At 49.4% G+C, this 20,080-nt stretch overlaps 1 protein-coding gene across 1 annotated transcript in view; it reads left to right on the forward strand.

The window, feature by feature from the left end:
* LOC130491787 (serine/arginine repetitive matrix protein 2-like) overlaps positions 1–18,373 on the forward strand; it is a 21,815-nt gene extending 3,442 nt beyond the window's left edge. The window contains exons 2-5 of the mRNA XM_056865579.1: positions 1,219–3,651; positions 7,370–7,414; positions 8,830–8,833; positions 17,863–18,373. Coding sequence (XP_056721557.1) covers positions 1,219–3,651; positions 7,370–7,414; positions 8,830–8,833; positions 17,863–18,373 — 2,993 coding nt within the window. The remainder of the gene's footprint in view (positions 1–1,218; positions 3,652–7,369; positions 7,415–8,829; positions 8,834–17,862) is intronic.
* The last annotated feature ends 1,707 nt before the right edge of the window (positions 18,374–20,080 follow it).

Genomic DNA, 20,080 nt, shown 5'->3' on the forward strand with positions numbered 1-20,080 from the left:
GCCCAGTTACTCTCTCTGCAACTCAGGTCTGGTTCATCCAAATATGTGTATCTCCTGTCTCCTTCCCTCAGTGGCTGTCAGTCAAGGTTAGGGGAGCCAGCATGGTAGAGTGGTTAGAATGTCAAAGTGGGATCTGGGAGACTTGGGTTCGAATCCCATTCTGCCACGGAAGCTTGCTGGGTGACTTTGGGCTGGTCACGCACTCTCCGCCTAACTTACCTCACAGGGTTGTGGTGAAGATATAATGGAGAACAGAATGTTGTGAGCCACTTGGAGCTGTAGCTTTGGAACTCTATTACTGGATTGCTCTGCTGTCTAATCGGTAAATAATGCAGCGTGGTGTAGTGGTTAAGAGCGGTGGTTTGGAGCGGTGGGGTCTGATCTGGAGAACCGGGTTTGATTCTCCACTCCTCCACATGAGCGGCGGAGGCTAAGTTGGTGAACTGGATTTGTTTCCCCACTCCTACACACGAAGCCAGCTGGGTGACCTTGGGCTAGTCACACTCTCTCAGCCTCACCGACCTCACAGGGTGTCTGTTGTGGGGAGGGGGACGGAAGGTGATTGTAAGCCGGTTTGAGTCTCCCTCAAGTGGTAGAGAAAGTCAGCATATAAAAACCAACTCTTCTTCTTCTTCTTCTTCTTCTTCTTCTTCTTCTTCTTCTTCCTCTTCCTCTTCCTCTTCCTCTTCCTCTTCCTCTTCCTCTTCCTCTTCCTCTTCCTCTTCCTCTTCTACTTCTTCTTCTTCTTCTTCTTCTTCTTCTTCTTCTTCTTCTTCTTCTTCTTCTTCTTCTTCTTTAAAATGTACCCATAGCTGCTAGGTGTGCACCATTTTTAAAATTATTTTTATTGATTTTGTTTAAAAGATATTATTTCTTTCGAGCATTCTGTATGCTCTCTCCTTGCTTTTTAAGTCTCAAGAGCTTGCAGATTCTTTGGAGTATCAGAGGTACTTAATGACGGAAATCAGTTTAGCGCTTTGCTCATTAGAGAGTCAGCTGGCCTACTGCCTCTGGGCAGATATACATCCGATGGTTTGTTGTGATGATGTCACAGTCTAATAGAATGACATCACAGCTTTGTGATCCCACTAGGCCAGTGCAGAGCACAGAGAATCAAGAAAAAGCCCACTGCTATGCTCTTGGGAAAATGCCGCGCTTTATGAAGGGCAAAGATCGCCTGCTCTTAAAACTGTTGGTTGTCCTAGTGCAATCTTGCAGGAGAACTTGGGTCGAATGTTCAGATCATGGGCTCCAATGAGAGGGGCTCCGCAGGTAGGATGGGCCAACCAGCAAGCCAGGTGCCCCAGAGCCATCCGTCCCAGCGAGGCTACGATAGAAGCTCGTCGCCCCAGAGAAGCAGCGAACCTCCAAAAAGCAACCCGCCTGCCTCTGGAACTCATCACCACCGGATGAGCATACAGCCCACCTCATTCCCAAGAGTAAGCGAGGTCACGAGAACCGCCTCACCCCCGAGAGGAAACGACAGTGCCCAAAGACGCTCCTCCGTGAGAGGAAACGATGTCCGAAGTGCCTCACCCATGAGAGGGAACGAGGTCAGCCACAGCACCTCATCCCGAAGAGGAAGTGAGCTCTCTGAAGGTGCTTCTTCCCAGAGGCAAGCCAGCGATCTTTCCCAGAATCCCCCTCCTCACAGAAGAAGTGAGGCTGCCCGAAGAGATTCTTCTCCGCGAGGAGCCAGCCTCCCTCCGGACGCCTCTGTGAGAAGAGGGAGCGACTTTCCACAGGCGTCGTCCCAAAGGCCGCCGGGCAACCTTTCCCGGAACCCGTCTCCACCGAGAGGAAGCGATGTCCCTTCAAGCGCTTCACCCCGCCGAGAAAGTGACCCCTTCAGGCAAGGGAGTGGACTCTCCCACGGCACTCGAGAAAGTGACGGTCCCCAACGAGGACGGCTAACAGACCAATACCCCTCAACGCCGGGGATTCTGGACTACCGGAGTGGAAGATATTCCATCCAGCCAGGGCAGTTTTCGATGACCACCAGCCGGATGTTGTTGGCCATGCAGCAAGGCCTCAATTCACAGAGGGAGGAAGTGTGCCAGAAATACCGGACAGGATCAGAAATGGCACCGAGACTGGGGAAATCCCAAATGGAGAAAAAAATAATGTTGTCCTCCTCGCCACAGTGTGATGCCCCTCAGCCGTCCGCAAAACACTTCACGAGACCCATCGTCAACCCAAAGGATGAATCGACCCAAACGACCCCTCTGAGGAAGGAGTTCTTGCAGGTCCCCAAGATTTCTGCTCAGCCAGGGACTGAAGCGATACAGCGCGATTTACCTCAGCCGACTAAAAAACTCATCCGCAAGCATGTCCCTAATCCAAAAGATGAGTGTACTCAAACGGAGCCTGTCTATAGACTGAGCTTGGCAAAAAGCGAACCCCCTCAGGCAGAGGTGCGAACAACTGGCAAGGTACCCCTGCAGTCAGAAGCCAAGGGACCTGCTAAGACTTCCTACCTGCCTGCAACCACCATCAAGGTTTCTTCTCAGCCAAACACCAAACTGAGCTACAGACCCGTTTTTCACCCAGAGAGCGAGTCCGAATACAGGTGCCCACTCCACGAGGAGATGGAAGCGGCCTTTAAGAGTTCCCTTTCTCCAGGAGCCGCGCTACCTCACAGGGGGTCTCTGTCTACTGATAATGAGTCGAGGAGGAGTTCCCTCCAGACAGGGCCTCCTCTTAACCAGAGGGGTTCACTTCAGAAAGAGAACTGGTCAGCCTACAAACCTGCTTTTCATCCAGAAGGTGAATCCGAGTACAGATGCCCTCTCCATCTAGAGATGGAGGTCACCCACCCGCACACCTTCCCTTCGGGGTCTGAAATGCCACGCAGACGCTCGCTCCCCAGGGAAACCAAAACTGCTCCTGGGATTTCGCCTGGGCCGAGGCAGGAAAACTTCGGCAAACCGTGCCCTTACTCCAAGAACACGTCGACTCAAACGGAGCGGTCCTCCTCTATTTCACCTGGCATGGAAAGCAAGGCAGTTGTCAGGCGCTCTCTTTGTCCTGATACAGATGCGAGCCTCAGGGCCCCACCGCACACGGGGATGGCCTTGCTTCCTGATACCCTGCCTCCCAGGTCATTAGCTAAGTTTGGCCCAGAGTCACCTTGGTGGGCCTTGCTGCAGGCAGACGCTCGTTCTCCAGCTCCAGAAGGGAGGAGCGAAAAGATCACCGGCCCGTTGGTTCTAGAATGGATAAGTGAGCAAAACACCAGCCCGCCAGCCTCAGGGTGGATGTGGCCAAAGCCCTTCAGCCCACTAGCTCCAGAATGGATGCGCAGCGAATCGAGCAGCCTGCCGCCTCCGGACATCATGAGCCACAGGTCCAGCAACCCCCCAATTCCAGTCATGATGAGGCTCGCGTCGACCAGCCCGCCGCAGTCTCCGGAAGAGACGGAAGGAAGGCCGGGTTCTCCTGCAGAGTCGGAGATGGCCTCGGATTCTTCATGGATCGACCTTCCTGCTGCCTGTAAAGATTTGCCAAATTTGGCGGCGCCTCCGGAACAGCCGCCCACAGCAGCAGAGCCAAGGCAGGGGGGCCAGTGGCTGGAATGCGCCGGCCCCTCCCATGAAGCGGAAGAACCGTGGCGAAGGAAGTCGGTTCCGAGGTTTAGTGCTTTTTTCGTGGGTATGTGATGAGAATCCGAGTTGTGTCTCCCGGCTATGGGCTGGGCGTTTCTCTGAGCAGAGGCGAGGCTCTATACTTAAATTGTGGAATTCCCTGCCTCAGGATGTGGTGATGTGGTGAGGAGAGGGCTATCCATGGCTACTGGTCAAAATGGATACTAGTCATGATGCTCACCTATTATCTCCAGTATCAGAGGAGCATGACTATTATTTTGGGTGCGGTGGAACACAGGCAGGATGCTGCTGCAGCTGTCTTGTTTGTGGGCTTCCTAGAGGCACCTGGTTGGCCACTGTGGGAACAGACTGCTGGACTTGATGGGCCTTGGTCTGATCCAGCAGGGCTTTTCTTACAGCTGCCAACTTGGAAGGCTTTAAGAGGGGAGTGGACATGTTCGTGGAGGAGAGGGCTATCCATGGCTACTAGTGAAAATGAATACTAGTCATGATGCTCACTTATTCTCTCCAGTATCAGAGGAGCATGCCTACTATATTAGGTGTTGTGGAACACAGGCAGGATGCTGCCACAGTCGTCTTGTTTGGGGGCTTCCTAGAGGCACCTGGTTGGCCACTGTGTGAACATACTGCTGGACTTGCTGGGCCTTGATCTGATCCAGCAGGGCTTTTCTTATGGCTGCCAACTTGAAAGGCTTTAAGAGGGGAGTGGACATATTCATGGAGGATAGGGTTATCCATGGCTACTAGTGGAAATGAATTCCAGTCATGATGCTCACCTATTCTCTCCAGTATCAGAGGAGCATGCCTATTATATTAGGTGCTGGGGAACACAGGCAGGAGAAAGCTGCCGCAGTTGTCTTGTTTGTGGGCTTCCTAGAGGCACCTGGTTGGCCACTGTGTGAACAGACTGCTGGACTTGCTGGGCCTTGGTCTGGTCCAGCAGGGCTTTTCTTGTGTTCTTATATCCTTAGCGAGGCAGTGGATTGCTGCAGATCCAACTGATATTGGACAGCCAGAGGGACCAGTTTGAAAGCTGGCAACCCAACATATCTTTCCTGTGCAGATGTGGTCTGGGAGTCAACTGATCGGGTCAGAACTTAATTCCCTGGTGCATGCAGTACCAGTTCGGATCAGGATCATGGCGCATGAGGAGAGGGGACTGAAGCCGACAGGGGCTTGCCTTGGGCAAAAAAACAAGCCATTGAAGGAGATAGCTCAGCGACAGACACCCCAGATTGTTTTGCTTGTTATGGAAGCAAAACAATCTGGGGTGTCTGCCGCTGAGCTATCTCCACGACACATTTTTATCCTGCCCTTCCTCCGAGGTCGGGTTGCCAGCCTGCAGGTGGAGCTGGAGGTCTCCCAGAATTATGCCTGATCTCCAGACTACATGAATCCCTTTTTATTTATCTAAAGCTTTTATTGCACTTCTTCTGGAGAAAATTTCTGCTTTGGAAGGGGGGCTGCATGGCATTATACCCCATTGGAACCCCTCCCCTCCTCAAACCCCACCTTCCTCAGGCTCCACCCCCAAATCTCCAGGTATTTCTGAACCTGGAGTTGGAAACCCTACTCCAAGGAGCTCAGGGAGGCATATACAATTCTACCTAGGGTTGCCAACCTCCAGGTACTGGCTGGAGATCTGCTATTACAACTGATCTCCAGCCGATAGAGATCAGTTCACCTGGAGAAAATGGCCGCTTGGGCAATTGGACTCTATGGCATTGAAGTCCCTCCCCTCCCCAAACCCCGGCCTCCTCAGGCTCCACCCTAAAAACCTCCCACCCACAGTGAAGAGGGACCTGGCAACCCTAATTCTACCTCCCTCCATTTTTTCTTCACAACAGCTGTGTGAGGGAACTGGGGCTGAGAAAGAGCGCGACCCTCCCAAGGTCAGCCAGGAAGTTTCATGGCAGGGCAGGATTTTGAACCCAGGTCTCCCCAGACCTTTTTCTGAACTAAAAGACCCCCTGACCCCTATACTGGCTTCTAAGGGTGTTCCATTATGGTTTTTTCCCCATTGCAAAATCTTCATTCCTTTTCACGATTGGGGCCTAACTACGTTCTTTCTCCAGGTCTGTCACCACGTCCAATTGACAGGTGTGTTCTGGGAGTTCTGTGCTCAGGACTCGGTTCCCAGGCACATGGAGGGCCCCCCAAATTAAATCAGGACTGCAGAGCATGTGGGGAGAGGCCTAACCCTTCCACCCATGCTGTTCTCCTAACTCGAAATGGCCCCGAATGGGCTCCTTTTTTTGTCATAAAGTCACTTCTGACGACTCCTGCTAGCATTTTCAAGGAACGAGACGTTCAAAAGTGGTTTGCCATTGCCTTCTTCCGCGTCGCAGCCCTGGTATTCCTTGGAGGTCTCCCATCCAAATACTTCCCAGGGTTGACCCTGCTTTAGCTTCTGAGATCTGATGAGATCAGGCTAGCCTGGGACATCCAGTAGGGTTGTCAGGTTCCTCTTCTCCACCGGTGGGAGGTTTTTGGGGTGGAGCCTGAGGAGGGTGGGGGTTGGGGAGGGGAGGGACTGGAAACTTGCTGGAAACTGAACAGATACGCAGGAGCCCAATGGGCTCAATTCCCCCCGTGAGGTGGGAAGGACTGCAGAGAGTCAAAGCATGCTGAGACATCTGACCTGACCAGCCTTGATAATCCAAACAGCACTCCTCCCTTTTGCTGTTATAAAACATCTCCCCGTTAATTCAACAACTGACCAATGGTAGTCCTTTACCAGAGGTTCCCTGGGGCAGCCTCTAAGCTCTACCTCCTAGGAAGGCTAAGCATGGGCAGGGCCCCTGGAGCTCAGCTACCAGGCCTTCACCGTGGCCCTTTTTGCATGGTAATTAGCAGCGTGTTCCAGGATTTTTCAATCCGAACCATCATTCTGGAAGTGGCTGCGAAGCCGGTGCAGACCTGCTTCACATTACTAAAGAGCCCGTTTAACGCGACCTTTGGTGTTTGCTGCGAAGAATCCCCCTGAAGCCACCATGCAAAATAACAGCGGCGGGCTAGCTATGCACATGCTAATGGCTATGAAAACAGGAACAAAGGAGCAGGCGAGTGGGGGGTGGGGTGGAATTTCTCCATTGCATCGGGACCATGAGTAGGCATTTTTAAAGTCGCATTTTAAAAAAGAGCTTTGAGCGAGCATCAAAATTTTCCGTGAATAAATGGCCAGTGTCTTTTTAGGGTCCAAATATCTTCTTGGAGATGCAAACATCCAGAGGGAGACTAAGGCCTTTTATGCTTGGCTGTTTCCCTCGCGGTCACCCCTCCGACAGCCTCGGGTCTTTGTTTGGATGATGCGTGCTGTTTCCGACCGGCAGAGGTCCGCCTCGCTCTCCCTCTGCGTTTCCCCATGTTTTCAAATTCGAGATAAAACAGGTCTCTGAAAACGCAAGCCAAATGGGAGGAAGGCAGGGGGGAGAGCGAGGCGACCTCTGACGGCCAGAAATGGCATGCATCATCCAAACAAAGACCCGAGGCTGTCGGAGGGGTGACAGTGAGGGGAACAGCCAAGCATAAAAGGCCTAAATCTCCTCCAGTTTCGAGCTGGGGTCCACTCCATGTGGTTTTGGCCCCTGCCGGGACTCCCAGATACGGAGGCTGTGCGGTGCCGGTGTCTCGCCTGCCTTCTGATCTCAGAATCCTGGCCAATACCTCGAGCAGACAACAGCGGTCTGGCTCCTCTCCTGCTTCTGCAGTGCTGCACTGCAGCTTCTTATGGGTCCCTCTCTCTCTCTCCTTCTCCGTTCCAGATGTCTCCGACGAGATGTACACGAACGTTCTCTGGTGGCTTAAAGGTGGGTGTTCCTTTCGAGCGCAGTCCCGTCTACCAAAAGGGCAGGGGTGGGGGAATGAAAAAGCCAGGGAGAAACCCTCTTCGAGCTTTGCCCATGGCACCGTTCCCCAGACCTTGTCTTTAAATTCTCCTTGGCTGATGGCTTGTCCGGAAGATCTCTTCCTGTGATTCTTCCCTGCACTTACAAAGCCTTTCATGCCGGGGGAGGGGAGGGGGACAGGATGACTTTGAAGTCCAGCCAACCTGAGAGATGCATTTATGCGGTAGATAAGCCAAACCTTGTCCTTATTTACTTGTGGATTGAGATATAAACCGGGGGAGACATCAAGGGTTACAGAGACTTTTTAATTACCCCGTTGTGGTTTGATCGACTGTCCATATGTCTGTTGTGATCCTTGAGGTAAACTTAGGAGAAGGAGGGAATGATCTTAACTGTTTGTGGACTAGATTCTTTATGGAGGATAAATATCGGAAGTGTTTCCTAGCAGGGAAAAGGTTACTCCAGATGTGCTTCCCAAGCATCTGGGCGCTTAATTGTAGGTCACATATAAATAGTCCTCAACAATATACATTGCATTTTTATTTTAATTAGTGCTTGCTAAGTGATTGTTTGTTGCGTTCTCGTTCCATCTGATTAGCTGGAATGGAGATCGGTTATAATAGCGGGAGATCCTAAAGCAAGGAGCCTCTATTGCAGTATGAAGGAAAGCCCCTTAGGGGCAGAGGAGCTCCCTGCACACACAGGAACCCTGCGTGCACTGGAGCAGTGGAGTCTTATCGGGAGAACCAGGTTTGATTCTCCCCTCCTCCACATGAGCAGTGGAGGCTAATCCAACGAACTGGATTTGTTTCCGCACTCCTCCGCACAAAGCCAGCTGGGAGACCTTGGGCTACTCACAGCTCCCTCAGCCCCACCTACCTCACAGGGTGTCTGTTGTGGGGAGGGGAAGGGAAGGCGATTGTAAGCCGTTTTGATTCTCCCTTAAGTGGTAGAGAAAGTCGGCATATAAAAACCAACTCTTCTTCTTCCCCTAAAAAGGCCCTGTTAAGTCACTGGATCAGGATGCGTACATTTGGAGTCCAAGTAAAGTTTGGCATGTTTGGGTGGGTACAGTAGAACTGCCAGGAATGGCCCTGGTGAAGGGGGCTTTGGAGAGTGGGCCAGGACCCTTCCCTGCTAGCAATTGTTTGTCTCGGGTGTGATTCTAACAGGTTTCCATCTCTTTCCGATTCTCGCTTTCTGACTGCTCCTCTCTCCAACTTCATCCCCTCTGGGAATGGCTCCTCCTCTGGACCTCCCTCCTCCAGATGAAGAGGTAAGAGAAGCCCTCCATGCGATGCGATCTGCAGCATTTTAATAGTCGAGCGACTTCCAAAGCGGGCTGGATTGGTTTTTCCCCTGCCCCCAACCCCCAGGGAGGTAAGGGCTCTTCTCATCTCAGGGGTTGTGGGGTAAATGAAGGGAGCATTGCCTAATTTAAGCCTAGGGTTGCCAACCTCCAGGTACTAGCTGGAGATCTCCTGCTATTACTACTGATCTCCAGCCGATGGAGATCAGTTTACCTGGAGAAAATGGCCGCTTTGGCAATTGGACTGTATGGCATTGAAGTCCCTCCCCTCCCCAAACCCTGCCCTCCTCAGGCTCCGCCTCAAAAACCTCCCACCGGTGGCGAAGAGGGACCTGACAACCCTATTTAAGCCAGAAAATATACCAGCTCCATTTGTAATTCATGTTGTGTATTTATGACTGGCTGACTTGGTAGGGAAGTGCACGTTTTGTTTTTGGCTCAACTGGTAAACTTACTTTTGTTATGTTTGTGATTATTTCCATTAGTATGGGTGTGTTGATATAACACACAAGTCTTTCTTTGTTTTTCGTCATCCATTCAGAAACAAAGCACTCCCTTAATCCCTTCTGTTGCATGCTCTTGCTTGACTTTGATGACTGGAAATCTCCAATGTCAGTTTCAGTGTCAGTTTCTCTAAGCTAGACTGCCAAACACCAGGCAAATCAATGAAACAAATAGCATTTGGTGGTTTTCATTCATTCCTTTTTAGTGTTACTCTAAAACAGAGGTTCCCAAACTGTGCTCCGTAGAGCATTTGGTGCTCTGCGAAACATCTCCCAGTGCTCCATGAAGAGACTGGAAAGAAAAATGCTAGTCATTCAGTTTAGTATATAGGTGGTAGGTGAAAATTTGTTCTCCATGATGAATTTCTCTCCTGAAAAGTGCTCCCATGACTCAAAAGGTTTGGGAACCTCTGATGTAACACATAGGCCTTCAGGGCCACATTTCCCCCCCATTTGTTTTTAATGAATGCATATTTCAGTTACCTGGTCCCTTCCCCACAATCTCATATTGCTAAATAGCACACCTTGGGAAAGAAAGACAACTGTTTGGACACAGATATTTGGACACAGATTTATTTGGACACAGATACCAAGTCATTATTATCATTTCCCCTTCCTTTCCCAATTTCTTTTCTGTATCCTCATTATAAAAAGTAAAATTTTATAAACTCCCCCGCCCAAAAAAGCCCCCCAAATTCTTGGCAGGGCAGGTGAGTTAGTGCATTGGTTCTGCTGGGCTGCAGAGGGTAGAGGGGGCCTTTCTCTGTCCTATTGGGAAGAACTTTCTCTACTCCTGGTGAGGAGAGCAGGATGGACCAATGGGTCGACTCTACATAAGGCCTGTTTGTGTAGTCATGTGACAATTTGTATTGGTAAAGCATGACAATTTGAGTTTGCACAGTAGGTGGCACTGTTGAGTAGGCTATCAGTCAGTTGGGGGTTCTGCAGATTGATAAACTTGTCTGACTGGTACTTCTAGCACAGTACAACTATTCTCCCGAAACATGAAAGCCATGGAGTTCACATGCTGATGGTTTCACATAACTTTCCCCAGTGGAGCAAACAGCAGCTACCCGGGGGGCGGGGGGAGGAAACGATGCTGCTGCGCCTTCCTGCATGCATGCCACAGTCCTGATCCAAATCGGACCTGTATGTGTCTGGGAATTAAATCCCCGGTACAAGATTCTGAAGTGTAAGGATGTGTCACTGGCCAACAAGATTAAGTTAATTCATGCCATCGTATTCCCTATTACTATGTATGGGTGTGAAAGCTGGACATTGAAGAAAGCTGATAGGAAAAAAAATAAGATTCCTTTGAAATGTGGTGTTGGAGGAGAGGGTTACGGATACCCTGGACCGGAAAAAAAAAATCAGTGGGTTTTAGATCAAATCAAGCCTGAACTGACCTTAGAAGCAAAAATGACTAAACTGAGGCTATCGTACTTTGGTCACATTATGAGAAGACAAGAGTCACTGGAAAAGACAGTCATGCTAGGAAAAAGTTGAGGGCAGCAGGAAAAGAGGAAGACCCAACAAGAGATGGGTTGACTCAATAAAGGAAGCCACAGCCCTCAGTTTGAAAGCTCTGAGCAAGGCTGTTAAGGATAGGACATTTTAGAGGACATTGATTCATAGGGTCGCCATGAGTCGGAAGTGACTTGACAGCACTTAACACCCACACTGAACGTCACATGGGGGACCCAAGGACTTTGCAATGTGTGAATTCAGTGGCTTTGGTGGAGAACAGGCCCTGGTGTGCCAAACAACGTGCTTTGGTGTGCCAGCGTCTGGCACAAGTGGCTTTGGTGGAGAACAGGCCCTGGTGTGCCAAACAATGTGCTTTGGTGTGCCAGCGTCTGGCCAGGGATTTCCTACCCTGGTTTACAGAAATGTATACATTTCTTTATCACTAGAATTTATATCCTGCCTTGGTTGCCCTATCAGGGCCATTGAGGCCGAATTGGAGTTACCTAATGCTGTAGATGTTTTTACTGAGCTATTAGGAATCATCGCGGAGGGGTTGGGGACAAAGAGCCGCCAAAACCTTTTAAGACTGCGTTCAAAAGCATCTCAATCATCATTCGAAAAGAGGAAATCTTCCATATGAGGTTCTTCATTCCTATTTTGCTCCCATATGACCAAAAATTAATCGCCTTATCAAACATATCTATCATATTTAGTGTTTATACAGACAAGATAATTATCCAAATATGAAATTAAATGGGGTTTCACTACAAATAATTAGCAACTGCTTTCTTATTTTTGTTAACTATAGTTAAACCTCAACCTATTGATAAAATAATTTCCATTTTTCATAACACTGCTCAAAGTTGGTATCACTGATTACCATATCGGTCATTTTAGCCATAATAGCATATTCCATTAATTTTTCTTTCCGTTCATCTATGTCCGCAAGGAATGCCTGTTTCCATTTCCTCACTAAAATCATTCTAGCAGCCGTTGTAGCATATTTAAATATGGTAATCTTTAAGTTGCTGAGATAATTTTGATGGTGTAATACCTAACAACTTGTTCTTAGGATCTGGGGAAATGTTTTGTGTAATCTGCTTGTTGAGTGACTGAAGAGCTTTGTTTTATAAGGAATCCTTGCTGCTAGCTTCAAATGTTGTTCTCATTCAAACAGTAGCAGATTTTGCCATTGGCGTACTGATCGACCGGGTAGTTCTGTCGGGCTCAAAATCCGCCTTGAGTCCTGGTGAGAAAGGAAGGCTTTCTTTAAAAAAAATGAAAATGAATAAATAAAATGCATTGGAGCATGGCTATTGAAACCTAGGGTTAAAAAAGACAAGACCCAGAAGGGGCAATCCCTAACCACCCACAGCGGTGGGTAAGAAACCTTCTGCCCGGCTATTTAGACTACAACTAGGACTGGGCTCACCAGTTTTGATTTGGTCTTTAAGAAAAAAAAAAAACCTGGGAATCAGGCCAGCCCCTTCCCAAAATAACCGTGGCCTCCAGGGATAATTATAGCTCTCTCTTGGTAGCTTCTGGCCGCAGCCTCCCCCTTCCCAGGAAGCCGAGCTTGAGAATTGTCCCGTCTGAGTCCTCCCGCTCCCAGCCCTTCCTAATCTTTAAAATTCAGCGCCTGCCTAGGGACTCTCCTCCCCTTCAGCACAAGGCCAGAATGATCGGACGCTGGCAGTAGAAGCATCTCTTGCCCGGCCATGCACCACACAGGGGTCTCTGCCAGCTGGGCACACTGCAATCTCTTAGCAGCATGTCATCAACCTAACTTTAAGAACATAAGAAAGGCCATGCTGGATCAGACCAAGGTCCATCAGGTCCAGCAGTCTGTTCACACAGTGGCCAACCAGGTGCCTCTAGGAAGCCCCCAAACAAGACGACTGCGGCAGCATTGTCCTGCCTGTGTTCCACAGCATCTAATAGGCATGCTCCTCTGATCCTGGAGAGAATACATATGCATCATGACTGGTATCCATTTTTACTAGTATCCATGAATAGCCGTCTCCTCCATGAACATGTCCACTCCCCTCTTAAAGCGTTCCAAATTGGCAGCCATCCCTACATCCTGAGGCAGGGAGTTCTACTTTCATTTGGGCACATTCTGCAAGAGCTGGCTCTCCAGCCAACCCACCCAAGCAGCTGCTCGGGGCAGCACATTGAGGAGGGGGCTCAGCTGGCTCTTAGCCATCAGCAGTGTAGGACTGGCCCCTCTTCCTGGGCCTGTGCTGATGCTAGACCAAGTCTTTGATTTTTATTGATTTGGGTCCAGTGGGGACCCCAAAGCAGTTTACAGCATCATTCTTATCCTCCTCCGTTTTACCCCCATAACAGTTCCCCTGTTATTAGGGTGAGACTGAATGACGGGCTCAAGGTCACATGGCAAGCTTCTACTGCAGATTGGGGATTTCAACCTGGGTCTCCCAGATCCTAGTCAGTCAGTCAATCAATCAATCAATCAATCAATCAATCTATTTACAGTCAGACCAGTAAAATCTGATATAATACCAAATGTTAAAACTATCAGTACAGTAAAATGATAAATCCCTGATCTAAATACATGGCTACTAAGTGCTATTCCAACATTACAGACATAAACATATCCACATATATACACACACACACACACACACACACACACACACACACACACACACACACACATATATATATTAATAAAAGGATGAATTAAACTATTAATAATAGTTAGACTGCCTCGTTCTGCCTTAATAGACATGCCAATGCACAAAATTTTGCCACCTTGAGGGTAGTTTCATTAAAGCAGTCGGCAAGAAGAAGGGCGGTATAAAAAGAATTTGGCCTGCCTGGATAGTTACGCAGTATTGCCAGATCCTAGTCTAACACCCTCACCAGTACACCATGCTGGCGTTGCAAGCAAGCCACGCCCTTACGACAACACGCCAGGTGGTGCAGGAGGGGGTGTATCTTGCTCAGAGCAACTGAATGCCAAGAACTGGCCACGTTTTCAATGCCTGCTCTGCCACTTCACACCGCCAACTTCTGGTCCCCTCAGCTTTGGGAAGGGAGCGTTAAGCACCCAATCATTTCACTGGGGGGTTTGGACAGGACACTTTCCCATGGCGCCTATGTCCATACACCAGTGGCACTGGTGTAGTGGTTAAGAGCGGTGGAGTCTGATCTGGAGAACCTGGTTTGATTCCCCACTCCTCTACATGAGTGGCGGCGGCTAATCTGGTGAACTGGATTTGTTCCCCCACTCCTACACATGAAGCCAGCTGGGTGACTTTGGGCTAGTCACACACTCTCAGCCCCACCTACCTCACAGGGTATCTGTTGTGGGGAGGGGAGGGGAAGGTGATTGTAAGCTGGTTTGATTCTCCCTTAAGTGACAGAGAAAGTTGGCATATAAAACCAACGTTTCTTCTATTAGGATTTTCTGCTTCGGGTACCAAAAGATTCTTTGACTGGCCATGCCAAGTGAGGGTATCTCTCTCCTTCGGCTTGTCTTGCAAGTCAGCATGCTTTAAAAGGGCAAAAATGTGGTCACTTTGCCCTCCCCCCTCCCGGTGCTTGCTTCCCCTCTTTTCTCCATCCCGGGGGTTTTCCTTCGTACTCCAGGGAGGATGCACGCTTGGGTACTGTTGCCGCAGGGCATAGAAAAATCCATATGATCTCCTGGAAGGTCTCTGAGGGTAATCCTCAGTAATCCTGAGATTCACTGGACACAGGACAAATTTAGACATTCACAAACCTCCCACCCCTTTCCTTCTCTTACAAAGGAGTCTTTCATGCTCCTCCTCTCAGATCTCTGTGGGTGGGAGACTTACAAGTTTGAAGGTAATCTCCCGCTTGCTTTTCTGATCTCCCTGTTTCACCCCTTGTGCAGGTGAGCCAGCGTGGTGCAGTGGTTAAGAGCGGCACACTCTAATCTGGAGAACCGGGTTCAATTCCCCACTCCTCCACATGAGTGGTGGACTCTTATCTGGAGAATTGGGTTCGATTCCCCACTCCTACACATGACGCCTTCTGGGTGACCTTGGGCCAGTCACCGTTCTTTTTGAACTCTCTCAGCCCCACCTACCTCACAAGGTGTCTATTGTGGGGAGAGGAAGAGAAGGCGATTGTAAGTTGGTTTGAGACTCCTTAAAGGTAGAGGAAATCAGGGTATAAAAACCAGCTCCTCCTCTTCTTCTTTTCCCCTTGTAGTTCAAGGGAGATGATTTTGCAAGACAGTTCAGTTATGCAGCAAGCTTCGCAAGGCCCCGGCCTGTTTGCAGGTCATGATAATTTGCTGGATTTGAGATGCGAGGTGGCCAAAATCTTGCAAAACAGACTATGGCCGTAGCTCAGTGGTAGAGCATCTGCTTGGCATGCAGAAGATCCCAGGTTCAATCCCTGGCATCTCCAGTTAAAGGGCTAGGCAAGTAGGTGATGTGAATAGACCTCTGCCTGAGACCTTGGAGAGCTGCTGCTGGTCTGAATAGACAATACTGAGGGTCTGATTCAGTATAAGGCAGCTTCATGTGTTCATGGCACCTCAGGTATAGAGACATTTCTTTTCTGGCCCCAAAGCTGCTCTGTTAATTATCTGCTTTACCTACAAGACATATATGAAATGCTTATTTTAGGATTCACAGAGAGAGAGTAAAATACAAATTACTTCAGTATACTGTTAGAACACCCTCACCTGGATGGGCCAGGCTAGCCCAATCTTGTCAGATCTTGGATGTTAAGCAGAGCTGAACACATGAACAATTTTGAACAATTCTTTTACCTTTGCCGAATTTTTTGCGACCCCCATATTCAGTTACGTGACCCCCATATGGGGTCGAGACCTGTAGTTTAAGAAGCTTTGCTCTAAGTGACAGCCCTTCAAATACTTAAAGAGAATAGTGTCCCCCCCACCTCCTCTTCTCCAGACGAAACATTCCCAGCTCCCTTAGCCTTTTCTCATAGGTAGGGTTGCCAGGTCCCTCTTCGCCACCGGCGGGTGGTTTTAGGGGCGGAGCTTGAAGAGGACGGGAGTGGCTTCAATGCCATAGAGTCCAGTTGCCGACGCTGCCGTTTTCTCCGGGTGAACTGATCTCTATCGGCTGGAGATAGGGTTGCCAACTTCCAGGTGGTTACAACCCAAAAAATACAGTCACAACTTAATGTAGATGCAAATTCTTTGTTACAAAAATTGTTGACACACCCATATAAACTATACAATCCACCAACTAGTGTGTACATACAAAGTATCAAAAAGGTACAAGATCCTTCTTGTATCAGATAAGTATAATAAATATTTTGTTTTTACTCTAGTTAACAATATTGTCTGCCCTGACCTGGATGGCCCAGGCTAGCCTGATCTCATCAGATCTCAGAAGCTAAGCAGGGTCAGCCCTGGTTAGTATTTGGATGGGAGACCACCAAGGAAGTCCAGGATTGCTATACAGAGGAAGGCACTGGCAAACCACCTCTGTTCGTCTCTTGCCATGAAACCCCCCCTCCCCAAAAAGGGTCGCCATAAGTCAGCTGCGACTTGACGGCACTTTACACACACACAACAATATTGTCTATAAAAGACTAATCATACATGAATTCTTGTTTCAGATGCCAGGAAGAAGAGGAAGACGGACGTTTCTTTTTTCTTCAGTTCCTCTTCAGACCCTTAAGTTTACCAGTTGGTATATCCCTTCATTTTTACATAAGTTCTTTCCTTTATTCAAAAGCTTTATTCAAATTCTCTGCTCTTTCAGGCTAGTCAGGTTCCATAGATTCCTCTTTGGGATATCCCAAAGAGGAATCTATGAAACCTGACTAGCCTGAAGGAGCAGAGAATTTGTTTTTGAACTACCCATGGGGAGCTTTTGAATAAAGGAAAGAACATGTAAAAATGAAGGAATATACCAACTGGTAAACTTAAGGGTCTGAAGAGGAACTGAAGAAGAAAGAAACGGCCGTCTTCCTCTTCTACCTGGCATCTGAAACAAGAATTCATATATGATTAGTCTTTTACAGACAATATTGTTAACTAGAGTAAAAACAAAATATTTATTATATTTATCTGATATAAGAAGGATCTTGTACCTTTTTGATACTTTGTATGTACACACTAGTTGGTGGATTGTACAGTTTATATGGGTGTGTTGACAATTTTTGTAACAAAGAATTTGCATCTATATTAAGTTGTGACTGTATTTTTTGGTTTGTAACTAACATTTGTACAGCAGTGTCTAATTTTTGCTAACTTCCAGGTGGTAGCTGGAGATCTCCCGCTATTACAACTGATCTCCCGCCGAGAGAGATCAGTTCCCCTGGAGAAGATGGCCGCTTTGGCAACTGGACTCTATGGCATCGAAGTCCCTCCCCTCCCCAAACCCCGCCCTCCTCAGGCTCTGCCCCCCAAAATCTCCAGGTATTTCCCAACCTGGAGCTGGCAACCCTAGCTGGAGATCAGTGGTAATAGCAGATCTCCAGCTAGTACCTGGAGATTGTAATAAAAAAACAGCGTAGGCCAAATGATCAAATACTACCCTGGTTAGTATTTGGATGGGAGACCACCAAAGAATACCGGGGTTGCTGTGCAGAGGAAGGCACTGGCAAACCACCTCTGTTAGTCTCTTGCCATGAAAACCCCCAAAAGGGGTCGCCATAAGTCGGCTGTGACTTGAAGGCCCTTTACACACACATATTACAATTATCAAATACTATATTACAATTTACCAAACATGACATAAAGGCGCCATACAAAACATACAAGTGAAACATTTACTTATTACAGCCACTTGTATGTTTTGTATCATACAAAACATACAAGTGAAACATTTCATAAAGCTGCCATACAAAACATACAAGTGAAACATGACATAAAGGTGCCATACAAAAGTGAAACATTTACTTATTACAGCCACTTCTATGTTTCGTATGGCAGCTTTATGAAATGTTTCACTTGTATGTTTTGAATGGCACCTTTATGTCATGTTTGGTAAATTGTAATACAGTATTTGATCATTTGGCCTACGCTGTTTCTTCATCACTACCTTTGATTTAACAGTGCTAGCGAGTTGTTTGTTAGTACCTGGAGGTGGGCAACCCTACTCGCAGGGCTTGGTCTCTCGGCCCCTGTCCTGCACTCTGCACATGCCCAGGGGCCGGGGCCGCGGATTGCCCACTCCGCACTTTGCACATGCCCCGCCGGGCCAGGCGCGCCGCCCAGGCGGCTCCGTCCCGGGCTGCGGTGCCGGCGGCGGCTCCTCCGCCCCACCTTCCGCTGATCACATGAGCGCCCTGCCTGCCCGCCCGCCCGTCCGCCCGCCCGCCCGCAGCCTCGGCCGGCTGTCCTATTCCGGCGCCGGCCTGGCAGGGGCCGAGCGAGCGGAGGAGCCTCGCCGAGCCGCGGCCGATGGTAAGGGGCCGGCCGGCCGGGATGCCCTGGCGCGCTCCGCGGGGGATGCTTCGGCGGGCGGGCGGGGTCCTTGGGGGGAGACGCTCCGGCTGCGGGGAGCGGCCAGGCCTCGGCCCGGCTTGGCCTGCGGGAGCCGGCGGGGTGGGAGAGGGTCCAGCGCGGCAGCCCCTCCCTCTTTAGGAAGCGGCTCCGTCCCCGGACCGGTTTTGCGCTGCGGACGAAAAAAGGCGCGATTGCAATCAAAGAGACCCTGAGCATGTGCAGAGTGCCTTTCTTCTCGTGGCAATGCATGAAAGCGAACGGGTCTTTGCCGTTGCGGGGGAGGCCCAAGGCGACCCAGCACTTGCCATCAATGACATCCCCTGGCTCCCAGTGGGGGAACTCTGCACAGGATTGCGCTGTCTGGGCTCCTCCCACTGTGCGCAGGGGGCAGGAGGGGGTTTTGGGTTGCCAACCTCCAGGTACTAGCTGGAGATCTGCTGGTACAACTGATCTCCTGCCGATAGAGGTCAGTTCCCCTGGAGAAAATGGCCGCTTTGGCCATTGGACTCTATGGCACTGAAGTCCCTCCCCTCCACAAACCCCAACCTCCTCAGGCTCCGCCCCCAAAACCTCCCGCCGGTGGCAAAGAGGGACCTGGAAACCCTAAGGGGGCTTCTAGGCCAGAATTTGTTAACTTTGTGGGTATGTGGAGTGCTTATAGGTCAGCTGGAGCCAGCAAAAAAAAAAAAAAAATCTAAATATGTCAGACGTGCTTAACATTACCTAATTTAAATTGAATTGGATTCCAAGTGGCGGGTGCTCGAGAACGATCTGGGGTGACCCCCAGACCGGTATTTCATTCACAACGGAGCGCTGGCATCTGTTTAGCGCCGCACGGTCGGATGCACCGTGTTCTGCACGTCGCGAACATAAAACCACAACCTCTTTAGCATCAGGAACAATCCAGGCAGTGGGCTGATGGGCTGCGTACTGAAGCTGCAGTTGGATACATCTTTCACTGGGTGGAAGTCTCTTTCGACATGGTGGGGCTTACATCCGAGTAAACACACATTGGATGGGGCCCAGGCAGCGCAATCCTGTGCAGAGTTCCCCCGCTGTGAGCCAGGGGATGTCATTGATGGCATCCGTGCTGGGTCTCCTTGGGCCTTTGGCCTCCCCCCAATGACCCATTTGCTTTCATGTATGCCTGCAGGCAGAGGGGGTAAGCCTCCTTCGTGTCTATCAGTCTAGATCTCGTATCGTGTCCTCCCAGCAGCCCTGTGAGGTAGGCTAGGCAGAGAGCCAGCGTGGTGTAGTGGTTAAGAGCGATGGTTTGGAGCGGTGGGGTCTGATCCGGAGAACCGGGTTTGATTCCCCACTCCTCCACATGAGCGGTGGAGGCTAATCTGGTGAACTGGATTTGTTTCCCACTCCTACACACGAAGCCAGCTGGGTGACTTTGGGCTAGTCACAGCTCTCTCAGCCCCACCTACCTCACAGGGTGACTTGTGGGGAGGGGAAGGTGATTGTAAGCCAATTTGATTCTCCCTTAAGTGGTAGAGAAAGTCGGCATATAAAAAACAACTCTTCTTCTTCTTCTTACCCAAACCTTCTGTCAACCGGTGGTGAGGATTTGAAACTTGGGTCTCCCGTGTGTGTGCACCATCAAGTTACAGCTGAGATGTTCGGAGGTGGTTTGCCATTGCCTGCCTCCGAGTCACACCCCTGGTGTTCCTTGGAGGTCTCCCATCCAAATTCTAATCAGGGCCAACCCTGCTTAGCTTCTGAGATCTGATGAGATCAGGCTAGCCTGGGATATCCAGGTCAGGGCTTCGATTCGATTTATTATTATTACGGCTTTAGCCAGAAAAGATACTAACCCTGTCAATAAAACCGATTGCATGATAAAATAATCTCTTTGTACAGAATACAGATAAAATTATATCAATTAAAATTCACCATATTAACCCTAATAACCT

The sequence above is a fragment of the Euleptes europaea genome, chromosome 19, assembly GCF_029931775.1.
Source record: "Euleptes europaea isolate rEulEur1 chromosome 19, rEulEur1.hap1, whole genome shotgun sequence".
In the NCBI taxonomy this organism is placed as follows: Eukaryota; Metazoa; Chordata; class Lepidosauria; order Squamata; family Sphaerodactylidae; genus Euleptes; species Euleptes europaea.